Genomic DNA, 12051 nt, shown 5'->3' on the forward strand with positions numbered 1-12051 from the left:
GGTGGCTCAGTCGATTGAGCGTCTGACTTTGGCTCAGGTCATGATCTCACAGCTGGTCAGTTCGAGCCCCGCATTGGGCTCTGTGCGGACATCTCGGAGCCCGGAGCCTCCTTCAGATTCTGTGTCTCCCTCTGTCTCTCTGCCTCTCCCCTGCTTGTGCTCTCTCTCTCTCTCTCATAAATAAACAAACATTAAAAAAAAAACAGCCTATAAAGTGCCTTAAAGTGCCGATCCTAGGCCGTATGCCAGATCAATTACATCTGAATCTCTGGGGTTGCGACTCCGGCATCAGCATTTAAAAAATTCCCCGGGTGCTTCCAACGTGCAGCCAAGTTTGAGTGCCAGTCCTTTTAGAGTCTAGATCGAAGGTTCTCCAAGGGAGGTCCCTGATCAGCAGCCTCGGTATCCCCTGAGAACTTGCTGGAAATGCAAATTCTGCAGCATGACCCAGACGTACAGATGCAGACACGCTGGGGGTGGAGCCCAGCCAGGTGTTTTAACAAGCTTCCAAGCGTTTCCAGTGAATACTAATGTCTGAAACCACCACCCTAGCTCCTTGCTTCTGAAACCCCACCGTGCAAACAAACCGCCCTGAGATCTTTTTGGAAATGCAGATTCTGACTCAGCAGAGCTGGGGTAGGGCTGAGTCTGCAGTTCTAGCGAGATCCCAGGTGATGCCCACCCGTATTGTTGGTTCTTGTGCCACACTTTGCATAGGAAGAAGGGGCTACAGAGGGCACCGGTCTGCAGCCAACAGGGTTTCATCCTTGCCCCCAAGAACAGAAAACTGAGGACGCCTGTTTCTGCCAGAAAACCCAGGCCACTCCCTGGTTAGCTGCTGCAAAACCGATTCGGGATTATCGTAGGCACCCCCCAGCATCTGACGGACTGCTCGTGAGTTAAGTCCGGGCAAGTCAACTCACCCCTTCTCGTCCAGGCATGTTCCCGGCTACCTTGTCTCAGAAGGTGCACCAGAGAGTCAGATAGCTCCTGACTGTACAAGGAACCTCCCTGAAGCGCCATCATCTCTTGCTTCCGGCAGAATGTCTAAAGTGCCTCCTCCCCTCAGTAAGGCCCGAGAGACTAATGTTTTCCACTACTGACAAGTGTTGAGGGGAGAGGCCATCACTAACCTTACGGATGTGACAACAAAGAGCCTATGAAACCTCCACCCAGCACAGGGGTGAGGCCCCTTACCTGAGTACGTGGGCTACGTTCTCTTTGGCAAGCACTACAGGAGTGTGATGGATCGCATTACACTCTTTGCCTTGGCTGCTGGGATGCTCGGAGCTCCCCAGGGATGTCCACTGACCCTCCCGTGGTACATCTGGAATTGTGACCTCACCTGGCTTCCCTCATCTTTCCAGCGGCTATTTTCCCTTTTGTTAATTTCTTCCCCCTCCATTTATTTTAAATGTCATCTCCTAGTCGTCAACATAAAAGTGTCTGTCACCTCCTGTGTGTTGCGATCTTGCATGAGTTACCTAACTGCTCTGTCCTCCAGTCCCTGCATCTCAAAAATGGGGATAATAACAGAGCCAACCTCACCGTGAGGACCATGTGAGTTAATAAAGGCCTGGCACACAGTTAGCACTCGATCAATATTACTTATTATTTTTGGGGCGCCTGGGTGGCTCAGTCGGTTAAGCGTCCGACTTCGGCTCAGGTCACGATCTCACGGTTCGTGGGTTCGAGCCCCGCGTCGGGCTCTGTGCTGACAGCTAGCTCAGAGCCTGGAGGCTGTCTTTGGATTCTGTGTCTCCCTCTCTCTCTCTCTCTCTGTCCCTCCCGTGCTTTCTCTTTCTCTCTCTCAAAAATAAATTAAACATAAAAAAAAAAAAAAGGTTATTTATTTGTATTTATTATTGTTTATGTGGGCCCACTTAAGTCCTCTGAAGAATACATAAATATCTCATCATTATCACCGTGACGACCTTCCAGGGTGCCTCCTCCCCAGACCTGAGCGCATCCCAGTGAGGTCTCTGGCCTGGCCGGCCTCCCCACGCCCCTAACCGGCCAGGAGGCTCCTGAGTGTGCCGTGACAGCGCTGCTCCCGCTCCATCCGCTGCGCATGGCCCACCCACCTTGGCTGTCCAGGCCGATGTCCATGACACCATGCTTGACCTTCATGTGCCGGCTCAGGTTGCCCTTGAGGTTAAACTTGCTGGAGCAGTAGGGGCACTTGAAGGGCTTGCTGCCCGCGTGCAGGTGCATGTGGCCCAGCAGGTTGTACATGCGGTTGAAGGACTTCCCACACACCTGGAACACACCGACTCCTGAGCCCTCGGGGAGCCCGCCGTCCCCGAACCCCCTGCCCGCTCCCGCCTCCCCGGCGCAGCCGGAGTCCCCATCGCTATGCACGGCACTCACTCTGTCCTTTTCCCCTGTGACCCCAAGGGCCTGTGAGACAGAGTGGAAGCCGCTCCTTGCTGGTCACTGTACCCCCCTCCCTGAGCTGGGGTTACCAGAAGCCCAGGGCCCGGCTCTCCGACCACACAGAGTCCCACGCCTGGGCTCTTTCCCTGGGGCTGTGCGGGGACCGTCACCCTCTCCCCAGCTTTGAAAAAAATACAACCGCAGCAGCTTGTAGGCTCTGAACCCTGGCATTTTCACCCCAAGCTGGGCTCCCCTGCTCGTGCTGGCCAGGCCAGCTCTGAGTGGGTCTCAGCTGCGGCCGTCGTGCTGACTCTGGGCGGCCCGTGGGGACATCCCGCCTTGGGGCCCCGACAGCCCGGTACCTTGCATTTGAATGGCTTCACAGGCGAGTGTACAATCATGTGCGTCTTGAGGGTCTGCTTCTGCACGAAGGTCTTGAAGCAGATGTGGCACTGGTAGGGCCGGACGCTGGTATGGATCAGCATGTGTCGCTTCATGTTTGCCTGCAGGGTGAACTCCCGGCCGCACACCTCGCACTTGAACTCCTTCACGCCCTGGCGGGGGGTGGGGAGGAAGGGGTGATGGTCAGGGCCACACGACGGGCACAGCCTCTGGAAGTGTGTGTGTGTGTGTGTGTGTGTACCATAGTGTCTGAGTGAAATGACTTCCTGGGGGTGTTCTGAACAGGGACCATGTGTTTAAAGTGGGGGAATGTTGGGGCAGGGCCACTTACTCCAGGAAGTCCTCCAGTCATAGGCAGAGACTGGCTGGGCCTCATGGTTCCTGCCCACACACCCGCTGTCTCCCGCTCACCTTGGCAGGTGTACCTGTAGGTTTGCACCAGCACACCAAGGCGAATGTGTTCATTCATTCATTCGTTCATTTCATTCATTCATTCATTCATTCATCCAGCAACTATTCCCTGGGCACCTGCTACAAGCCAGCATCACACACGCCAGGCGCCAGGGACCTGTGGCCAAGAAGGCAGCCGTAGCCTGGTGGACTGTCCTCAGGTCAAGAGCCTGTGTATGCGTCTTCCCCCTCAGTCCCATCCTTCAGTGGTCTTTCTGGTTCACGGACCCCTTTGAGAATATGATTAAAAGCATGGACGCTCCAGGAAAAATGACACTCGAATCTGAGTACAAGAGTTCCCAAACCTCTGGAGCCCATCCACTTGACCCCACGAGAGTTCTGCAAGCTTCCCTGGTGATAAGAACCACCTGAAGTTCTCGTTACCCATACAGCCTCTCAGGAGATTCCTCCCTGGAGATCCCGATCCAGTGGGCCCAGGAATTTTTAGTCTCAGCAGGTCCCCCAAGTGACTCCCATCACTGAAGGAGTTTGGGACGCTCGGCCCCAGGAGACAAAAATTCCAGGGGAAAACCCTCTGGTTTGACTGTCAACATGGTCTTTCGTGGTCTGCAGGTGACCCCCAGTGCGGGGCAGGGTGCTGTGGGCACAGGGGGTCTGATGTATTGTCCGGGGAGGAAAGGACAAAAGTTGGGGGCTCATCTCTTTGCTGAGTCAGTAACTTAGAAGATCCCCAGTAGGACAGACACATGTCTGTGGTCACAGCTGCTGTCCCAAGTGCTTATTTGAGACAAAGTTTCGTGTCATAATGTAACGGTGCCTGTGTCTCTTTCTTTTAGCAGATGGGGACACGTCATTTCGTGGGTATGCTTGCTGGACACGCTGAAGAGGTGTCTGACCACCAGGGGGCCCTGCCCCGGGGCCGCCTCCCGCCCAAGGGCATGTTGCACACGTAGTGCAAATTCACGCCCATGACAGAGCTATGTGCGATTTTCTTAGCCTTTGATTCTTGTTTTCAGTTTTGCTTCACAGTATTATTTCTCTTTGGACGCTCTGCAGACTTGTGGGGGTTTTCGGTAGAGGAGAAAGACGGTACGAACGGGGCACGAGTGCGTATCACTCTCACCCTCACCCCTGCTCTGCTTTTAAGGCTGAGCTCAGACTCAGCTTCAGAGTCCTTCTTAACACACTTCCGCAGCTCTACCAGCTGACTGGGGGGGAACAGCTGCCATAAAACCTACAAATCAGGGGCGCCTGGGTGGCGCAGTCGGTTAAGCGTCCGACTTCAGCTCAGGTCACGATCTCGCGGTCCGGGAGTTCGAGCCCCGCGTCGGGCTCTGGGCTGATGGCTCGGAGCCTGGAGCCTGTTTCCGATTCTGGGTCTCCCTCTCTCTCTGCCCCTCCCCCGTTCATGCTCTGTCTCTCTCCCAAAAATAAATAAACGTTGAAAAAAAAATTAAAAAAAACAAAAACAAAAACAAAAACCTACAAATCATCTCTGCGCCGGTAGAAAACGTTCCCGGGGCAGGGAAGGCCTGACAGGCCCTCACTCCCGCACTCACTGCCGTGTGCACAGGAGAGGCGAGGACACAGGCTGGCCCTGGAGTGTCCCTAAGGCTGCCACGAGGGAAGGTGGGAGCTGTGCACACACTCAGCGTCAAAGCGTGAAGCTGGTCGGATCTGGGGTAGAAACGATGGGGCAGCCTAAGCGCCAGAGAGGGGCTGGGGGACCCGAGAGGCCTCGTTCCGTCTGCCTGGACAGAAGGACCTCTGGGAGGGGGGGCAGTGGCTGAAGGGACGGGAAGGGCGGCAGGGGACAATGGGTCAAAGTTACGTCTAAGGGACATAGTGGAGCAGGACGGTGTGTTTCATCTTCTAGCCCCACAAACCGCTCTGCCTCGTTTGGCCACACTGGCCTTCTCCGTAACAAGTATTTCCCCTTGCATCTGCTCTCTTTTCAAACGAAATGTATTTTGGGGCACCTGGGTGGCTCCGTCGGTTAAGCGTCTGACTCTTGGTTTCAGCTCAGGTTATGATCTCACGGTTTCACGGGTTTGAGTCCCGCTCAGGGGGGCCACGTAGGGTGGCTCAAAGCCACACTCTGGGGGCCAAGCCTCCGGCTCAGGAAGCATGATGCTAGGTTCTGGGGCCAGGTCTGGGAAGGGGTGGGGGTGGTCTCAGCTCTGGCTGAGAGTGGAGCCTGCTTGGGATTCTGTGTCACTTGCTCTCTGCCCCTCCCCCACTCATGCTGTCTCTGTTGCTCTCAAAATAAATAAACTAAGAAAGAAAGAAAGAAAGAAAGAAAGAAAGAAAAGATAATTAAACTTTTCCTAAAGGGAAGGCACAGGTTTTGATACACTTTTGCAGTTACAAGAAGAAAGGAAACCCTCTGTATTTCTGTCATGTCTGTTGCCTTGGGGCCTCCTGGCCTCGACCCTCCAGTCTAAAATAGGAAGGAAGGGCAGGCTGCTTCAGTGATTCTCCAACTGTGTTCCCCGGGGCCTGCAGGGGTTCCTCAAATATTGCATTCAAAATTTTTTATTTTATTTATTTTTTAAAAACGTTTATTTATCTTAATTTTTTTAACGTTTATTTATTTTTGAGAGAGGGAGCAGGTGAGAGTGGGGGAGGGGCGGAGAGAGGGAGGCAGAGGCTCTGAAGCAGGCTCCAGGCTGTGGGCACAGAGTACCCCCGGGGGGGTTTCCCACAAACCCAGGGATCATGACCTGAGCTAAAATCAAGAGCTGGATGCTTAACCGACTGAGTCACTCAGGCGCTCCCCAAAATGTTTATTTTTGAGAGAGAGAGAGAGAGAGAGAGAGCAAGCGAGCATTAGCAGGGGAGGGGCAGAGAGAGAGGGACAGAGGATCTGAAGCGGGCTCCACGCTGACAGCAGAGAGCCCAATTCTGGGCTCCAACCCGTGAACCATGAGACCATGGCCCGAGCCAAAGCTGGCTGCTCAGCGGACTGAGCCACCCAGGTGCCCCTCACTCAAAACTTTACAAAGTAAGTTTTGCTATTAAAAAACCCCCTAATTTCAATTGTATTTTTTCTAATACTCATCCCAATAAACACGTAACTAGAAACATAAGAAAAGTTCATCTGCGTACCATCTATATTAGCGCCTAGATGATCTCAAGCACTATTTTGTAAGCACCGGGTGGAAGACCTACAGGAGGGACCTCAGATCTGGGGCAGGGCCCTTGGGAGGGGCCCTGGGGGGGGTGAGGGGTCCTGGGAAGGAGAGGGGAGGGGCTCTCCGAGGGAGGGGATGGGTCCTGGAGAGTAAGGGGGTAGGCGCCCTGGGGGTGAGAGGGGCGGGGCCCTGGGAGGGTGGAGGAGGGACCCTAGGGGGAAAGGGGGGAGGCGCCCTGGGGGAGAGGGGCGGGGCCCTGGGAGGGTGGGGGAGGGGTCCTGGAGGGTAAGGGGGGAGGCGCCCTGGGGGTGAGAGGGGCGGGGCCCTGGGAGGGTGGGGGAGGGGTCCTGGAGGGTAAGGGGGGAGGCGCCCTGGGGATGAGAGGGGCGGGGCCCTGGGAGGGTGGAGGAGGGACCCTAGGGGGAAAGGGGGGAGGTGCCCTGGGGGAGAGGGGCGGGGCCCTGGGAGGGTGAGGGATGCGTCCTGGAGGGTAAGGGGGGAGGCGCCCCGCAGGGGAGAGGGGCGGGGCCCTGGAGGGTGGGGGAGGGGTCGTGGAGGGTAAGGGGGGAGGCGCCCCGCAGGGGAGAGGGGCGGGGCCCTGGAGGGTGGGGGAGGGGTCGTGGAGGGTAAGGGGGGCGGCGCCCCGCGGGGGAGAGGGGCGGGGCCCTGGAGGGTGGGGGAGAGGGGCGGGGCCCCGGGCGGCGAAGGGGCGGGGCCCCGGGGGGGGGGGAGGCGCCAGCCGGGCCGGCCCTACCTTGTGGGTGAGGGAGTGCTGCTTGAGGTGGTGGATCTGGCTGAACTCCATGCCGCACTCCGTGCACACGAAGGGCCGCACGTTCTGGTGCTTGAGCATGTGGTTCTGCAGCTGGCTGCGGTAGTGGAAGGACTTGTCGCACTCGAGGCACTGGTAGAGGGTGGGGCCCTGGTGGGAGGCCAGGTGGCGCTTGAGCTGGGTCAGGGTGGAGAAGTCCAGGCCGCACTCGACGCAGACGTGGCAGCGGCCGCTCTCGTGCTTCACTTCGTGGGCCTTGAGCTCGCTGGGGTAGGCGAAGCCGCGGCCGCAGAAGTGGCAGCTGTACGGCTTGACCTCGGAGTGCAGCAGCATGTGGCGCTTGAGGTGGCTGGTCTGCGTGAAGGCCTTCTGGCACACCTGGCACTTGTGGGGCCGGGTGCCCTGGTGCGTCAGCAGGTGCGTCTGCAGGTGGCTGGGCTGCTTGAAGAGCTTGCTGCAGTGCGGGCACGAGTGCGGCTTGATGCCGTTGTGACCCAGGATGTGCGTCACCAGGTTGTACTTGGACGTGTAGGACTTCTCGCACATGCGGCACTGCCAGCGCTTCTGGCGGTCACCCGCCTCCACCAGGTAGGAGTCGTCGATCTGCACGTTGATGTCCAGCCGGTCCAGCTGGGCCTTCTTGTGGCGCTCCGCCGTCGCGCCCGCCGAGTCGGCCTCGAACTCGCCCGCCTCCTGCCACACGAAGCCCTGCTCCGGCTTCACGGGCTCCGGGGATTCCATGGTGGGGGCCTCGGGGTCGCTCAGGGGGGCCAGGTGGGGCGGCTCGAAGCCACACTCCGCGGGCAGGGCCTCCGGCCCCGGCAGCGCCATGCCGGCTTCGGAGAAGCCGTCCCGGGCCGGGTCTGGGAAGTGGGGGTCGAAGGGGGCCGCGTCCAGCTCCGGCCTCGGGGCTCGGGGCAGGTGCCGCAGCGTCCGGGGCTTGCGGCTGAAGGCGCTGAGGTCGATCATCTTGACGGCGCTGCTCTGCACCAGGGGCTCGCAGCCGCCACTGGCCGCCTCGGCGGGGGCCTCCCCTGGGCCTGCGTCCTTGTCGTCACCAGGCACAGACACCTCGTAGACCTCCTGCTCCTCCTCCTCCTCCACCTTCTCGAACTTGACCTTGGGCACCAGCCGCACGGGCGGCCGCGTCTTCCGCCGGGTGTGCTTCTCGAAGGCCGCCTCCACCTCCAGCACCTCCTCTTCCGCCGGCTCCTCCAGGGCCCGCCCGTTGCAGGCCAGCTGGTAGATGTCGGGGCCCGGGGGCCCGGGCTCCCCGATGGCCGTCCCGGACAGCTCAGGCCCCAGGTCCGGGTAGAAGGCTTCGGCGCTTATGGTGGCTCCAAAGAGCTCATTTTCCGAGACCAGGCCCAGCACGGCGGCCTGAGCCAAGGACAGCACCACCACGGCATCCGTCTGTGTCCCTGAGTCCATGAAGCCCTCCATCCCGTGGCGGCTGGCTAGGAGGGCATCGCTGCGGGAAGAGAAGGGAACGTTAATGCCGCACACACAACAACACGCAGACACGCATTCGGCGAGCGCTTGGCCGATCCGGGGTGTGTCCGTCCCTGACGTCTTTCTCCTCCTGCCCTGGGAACAGGACACACTTGGAATTACCGGGAGCAATGACACCCTCCGCATATCTGACCATCTTCTCCATCTCCCTGTGGGATCCTGGGTAAGCCCCGCCCCCTTGTTGGCCTCGGTCTTCCCACCTGCCACAGGAGGGTCGAATTGCCTCGGCGGTTCTTAAAGTAGGTTCCCCATAATGTCTTTCCAAGAGCCGCTCAAAAATCGGATTCAAAATCGCAGAAAGTAAAGTTCTACTTTAAAGTTTATTTATCTTGGGAGAGAGCAGGAGAAGGGGAGGGGCAGAGAGAAGAGAGAGAGAATCCCAAGCCGGCGAGGGCCTGGATCCCACCTACGGTGAGATCATGACCTGAGGGTTATCAAGATTCTGACGCTTCACCGAGCCACCCAGGGGCCCCCCTCTATTTTACAAATCAATTTTGGAAAACCCATCTCCCTACATGTAATATACACCTCATTCCAACACATTCTGTAGCTCCGCTGGCTTTGTTGCCAAGGCAATTAATTTCGCACAGACCCTCAGACTGTACGGTGAGGTGTTAAACAGCTGTCACCATTTGTAATGGCTTGACCATACGAGTGAGGTGCTTTGGTTAAAAATAAAGAAAGAAAAAATAAATAAGGAGCCGAGGTCGATCTGTCTTTCAAGCCTGATGCTCTAAGACTGTGTCTGTCACAACAGGTTACTGTTCTGGATTAGCTAAGTATAATACATTCAGATATCCAAATGTATGCCAATTAAAAATACAGCTCTTGGGGTGCCTGGGTGGCTCCGTCGCTTAAGCGTTGGACTTGGGGTCAGGCCATGATCTCGCGGTTCAGGGGTTTGAGCCCCAAATGGGGTTCTGTGCTGACAGCCCAGAGCCTGGAGCCAGTTTCAGATGCTGTGTCTCCCTCCCTCTCTGCTCCTCCCCCCACTCGCCCTCTGTCTCAAAAATAAATAGACATTTAAAAAAAAATTTTTTTTTTAAATACAGCTTTTATCTGATTTGTACAACTGGAACCTCATGTGAGATCTGATTTGAAGGAAGGGCCTCGTGATGGCTAACATGTCTGAGGAGCCAGCTCCCAGGTTCCCAGGCACGCTCTCTGACCTACCAGGTTCTTTCACAGAAGCCAAGGCACCCACCTGCCCGGTCCAGACCCCGGGTGCACTGGCCTTCCTAGGGGCGGAGTAGCCGGCCTTGCACAGGGTTCTCGCACCCGCACCCGTGCTGAGCACCCAGCCCCTGCCGCCGGCCTCCCAGGCTTTCCTCAAATTCCACCTGTTCCTGGGACTTCCCGGCCCTCCCCGCCCACCCTGGCGCCCTCTCCGGGCCTCCCCGGGACCAGGATGTGTGCCCCGGATGTGGGAGGGCACGGTTAGAACGCCCACCCCGCTCAGCGCCTGCTCCAGGCGAAGGGGAAAGACATTCCTGGGGTGGCTCCCGCCTGCCTTGCCTGGTCTGGTCTCAGGGTCACGGTCAGGCGCATGGCGCGGGCTGCGGCCTTTCCTCAGGAAGCCGGCTCCGAGCCTGGTGTCTCCCTCCCCCCACAGGCCGGTGCAGCTTCCCCTTCCTGAAGCGGGCTAAAAATAAAATACCCCAGACAGGAATTTAGCTTCCTTGAAACAGACACTACAGATTAAACTATTAATCTTCAAGGAAGGCTCTCGTGGAAGGGGTCAGAGGAACAGAACCTGACACGGGGTTCAGGGTCCACCTGGAACAGGCTGGAGGGGCTACACCTGATTCAGCCCACCCCCACTTCCCCTGCTGGAAAGAACACGGAAATGGAGGTCAGGCAGCTCGGGCCCCAAGTCCTAGCTCTGTCACTTACAAGTGACAAGAGTCACTCTGAGGAGAGTCACTTCAGAGTCACCTCTGCACCTCAGTTTCCCCATCTAAAAAATGGGAATGGAAACACCTACCCCCTGCGAGGAAGCATTGCAAGGGCCCAGGTCATAACTCGGTGAAGGGGGATTAGTTAATTATAAAGCCCTCACCAAATGTAAACAATTAACTTCGTTATTTGCCCAGACCTCTGGAAGAAGATTGTCCTGCTGGTAAGGCCACAGAGCCTAGAGATTTCTCCATTCCAGGGCCCCAAATTCTGCCAAGGTTGGGGTGTTTCTGGGACAAGAACTCATTCATTCTAGGAACTAAGAACTCATTCATTTTCTAGCGCGACAAAAACTTTGCTAAATCCCTGCTATGGGTTGGGCCTGGTGCTCAGACATTCGAGGGAGGTGAGGCAGGGTCCTGCCCTCAAGGAGTCCTCAGAGGCGACCACTGTGCCCCCTAGGGCCACCCGGTGGGGCAGTATCCTTGCCTTTGCTCTCAGTGGCCAGTGTGACACAGCTCAAGTGACAGCCTTCACGCCCCGTTGTGGGTTTGAGCGAACCACAAACGCAGCACTTTTTCTAGACTGCCCTGAAGTCAGGGCCAGCAGAGGGAGGAACCCATCCCCAGCAACGGAGCCTGTGCTAGGTTTGGAGTTCAAATTCGCATTTTGCCCTTTTCTCGCTGGGGCAGATCCCACAGTGTCCCGAGCCTCAGATTCATTTCTGTGGAGGGGACGCAGTGCCTGGCCGTGGGGTGGTAAGGACAGGTAAGGACGTCAGTGCAAATGTTCGTTCCCTCGGGGCGCCCCGGGCGGCTCAGTCGCTTGAGGGTCTGACTCTTGATTTCGGCTCAGGTCGCGAACCCAGAGTCATGGGCTCGAGCCCTGTGTTGGGCTCCGTGCTGATGGCATAGAGCCTGCTTGGGATTCTCTCTCCTGCTCTCTCTGCCCCTCCCCTGCCTGCACTTGCTCACATGCTCTCTCTCAGAATAAATAAACTTAAAACATAATTTAAAAAAAATGTTAGTTTTCTCTTTGTCTTCCTCTCCTCAACCCCAAAGCTGGCACCCTCCCTTCCTGGCAACCTCAAGGGACCTGGGGAGCGGGAGCAAAGAAATCCTCACTCTGGCGGCAGAGGAGCCAGTGGGGAGCCGGAGCTCAGGTCTGGTGTGGTCCCCCCCGAGGGGCGGGTCACCGTACAGGTGACCATCCTGTTAGGAGTGACCTTTAAGACTGAAAGGGGCCACTCCTAAGGATCACCCCAGCCCCTGACCAGGCAGGCGTCCCCTTCCCGGGGGAGCAGGCAGGCGGTTTTGACTTTGGGGCTGCACTCCAGGTTTCTGTGACAGGAGCCCATGCCTGGGTGTAAAAAGGGACCTGCTCAGGGGTCTGTGCCCACGCGGGGCGGGACGCAGAGGGGCCAACGAGCCACAAATGTGGGCAAAAGGGCTACAGGTCTGGCTTTGCTGAGCGCTCAGAAGGTCCCAGGTGAGTCATTTAATGCGAAAAGCCACCCTACGGGGAGTGGGGGTGGGGGTCGCGTGCACT

At 57.5% G+C, this 12051-nt stretch overlaps 1 protein-coding gene across 2 annotated transcripts in view; it reads right to left on the minus strand.

Moving 5' to 3' along the window:
- ZNF710 (zinc finger protein 710) overlaps nt 1–12051 on the minus strand; it is a 67247-nt gene that overhangs the window by 4239 nt on the left and 50957 nt on the right. Inside the window, exons 2-4 of one of the 2 annotated variants that reach the window (XM_043553936.1) lie at nt 7078–8566; nt 2739–2930; nt 2085–2259 (exon numbers count right to left, since the gene is read on the minus strand). In XM_043553936.1, coding sequence (XP_043409871.1) covers nt 2085–2259; nt 2739–2930; nt 7078–8538 — 1828 coding nt within the window. In that variant the 5' untranslated portion in view covers nt 8539–8566. Of the gene's footprint in view, nt 1–2084; nt 2260–2738; nt 2931–7077; nt 8976–12051 lie in introns of those variants that run through there. The other variant, XM_043553935.1, reaches the window with a different exon arrangement.

This window comes from Prionailurus bengalensis, chromosome B3, assembly GCF_016509475.1.
Source record: "Prionailurus bengalensis isolate Pbe53 chromosome B3, Fcat_Pben_1.1_paternal_pri, whole genome shotgun sequence".
Taxonomy (NCBI): domain Eukaryota; kingdom Metazoa; phylum Chordata; class Mammalia; order Carnivora; family Felidae; genus Prionailurus; species Prionailurus bengalensis.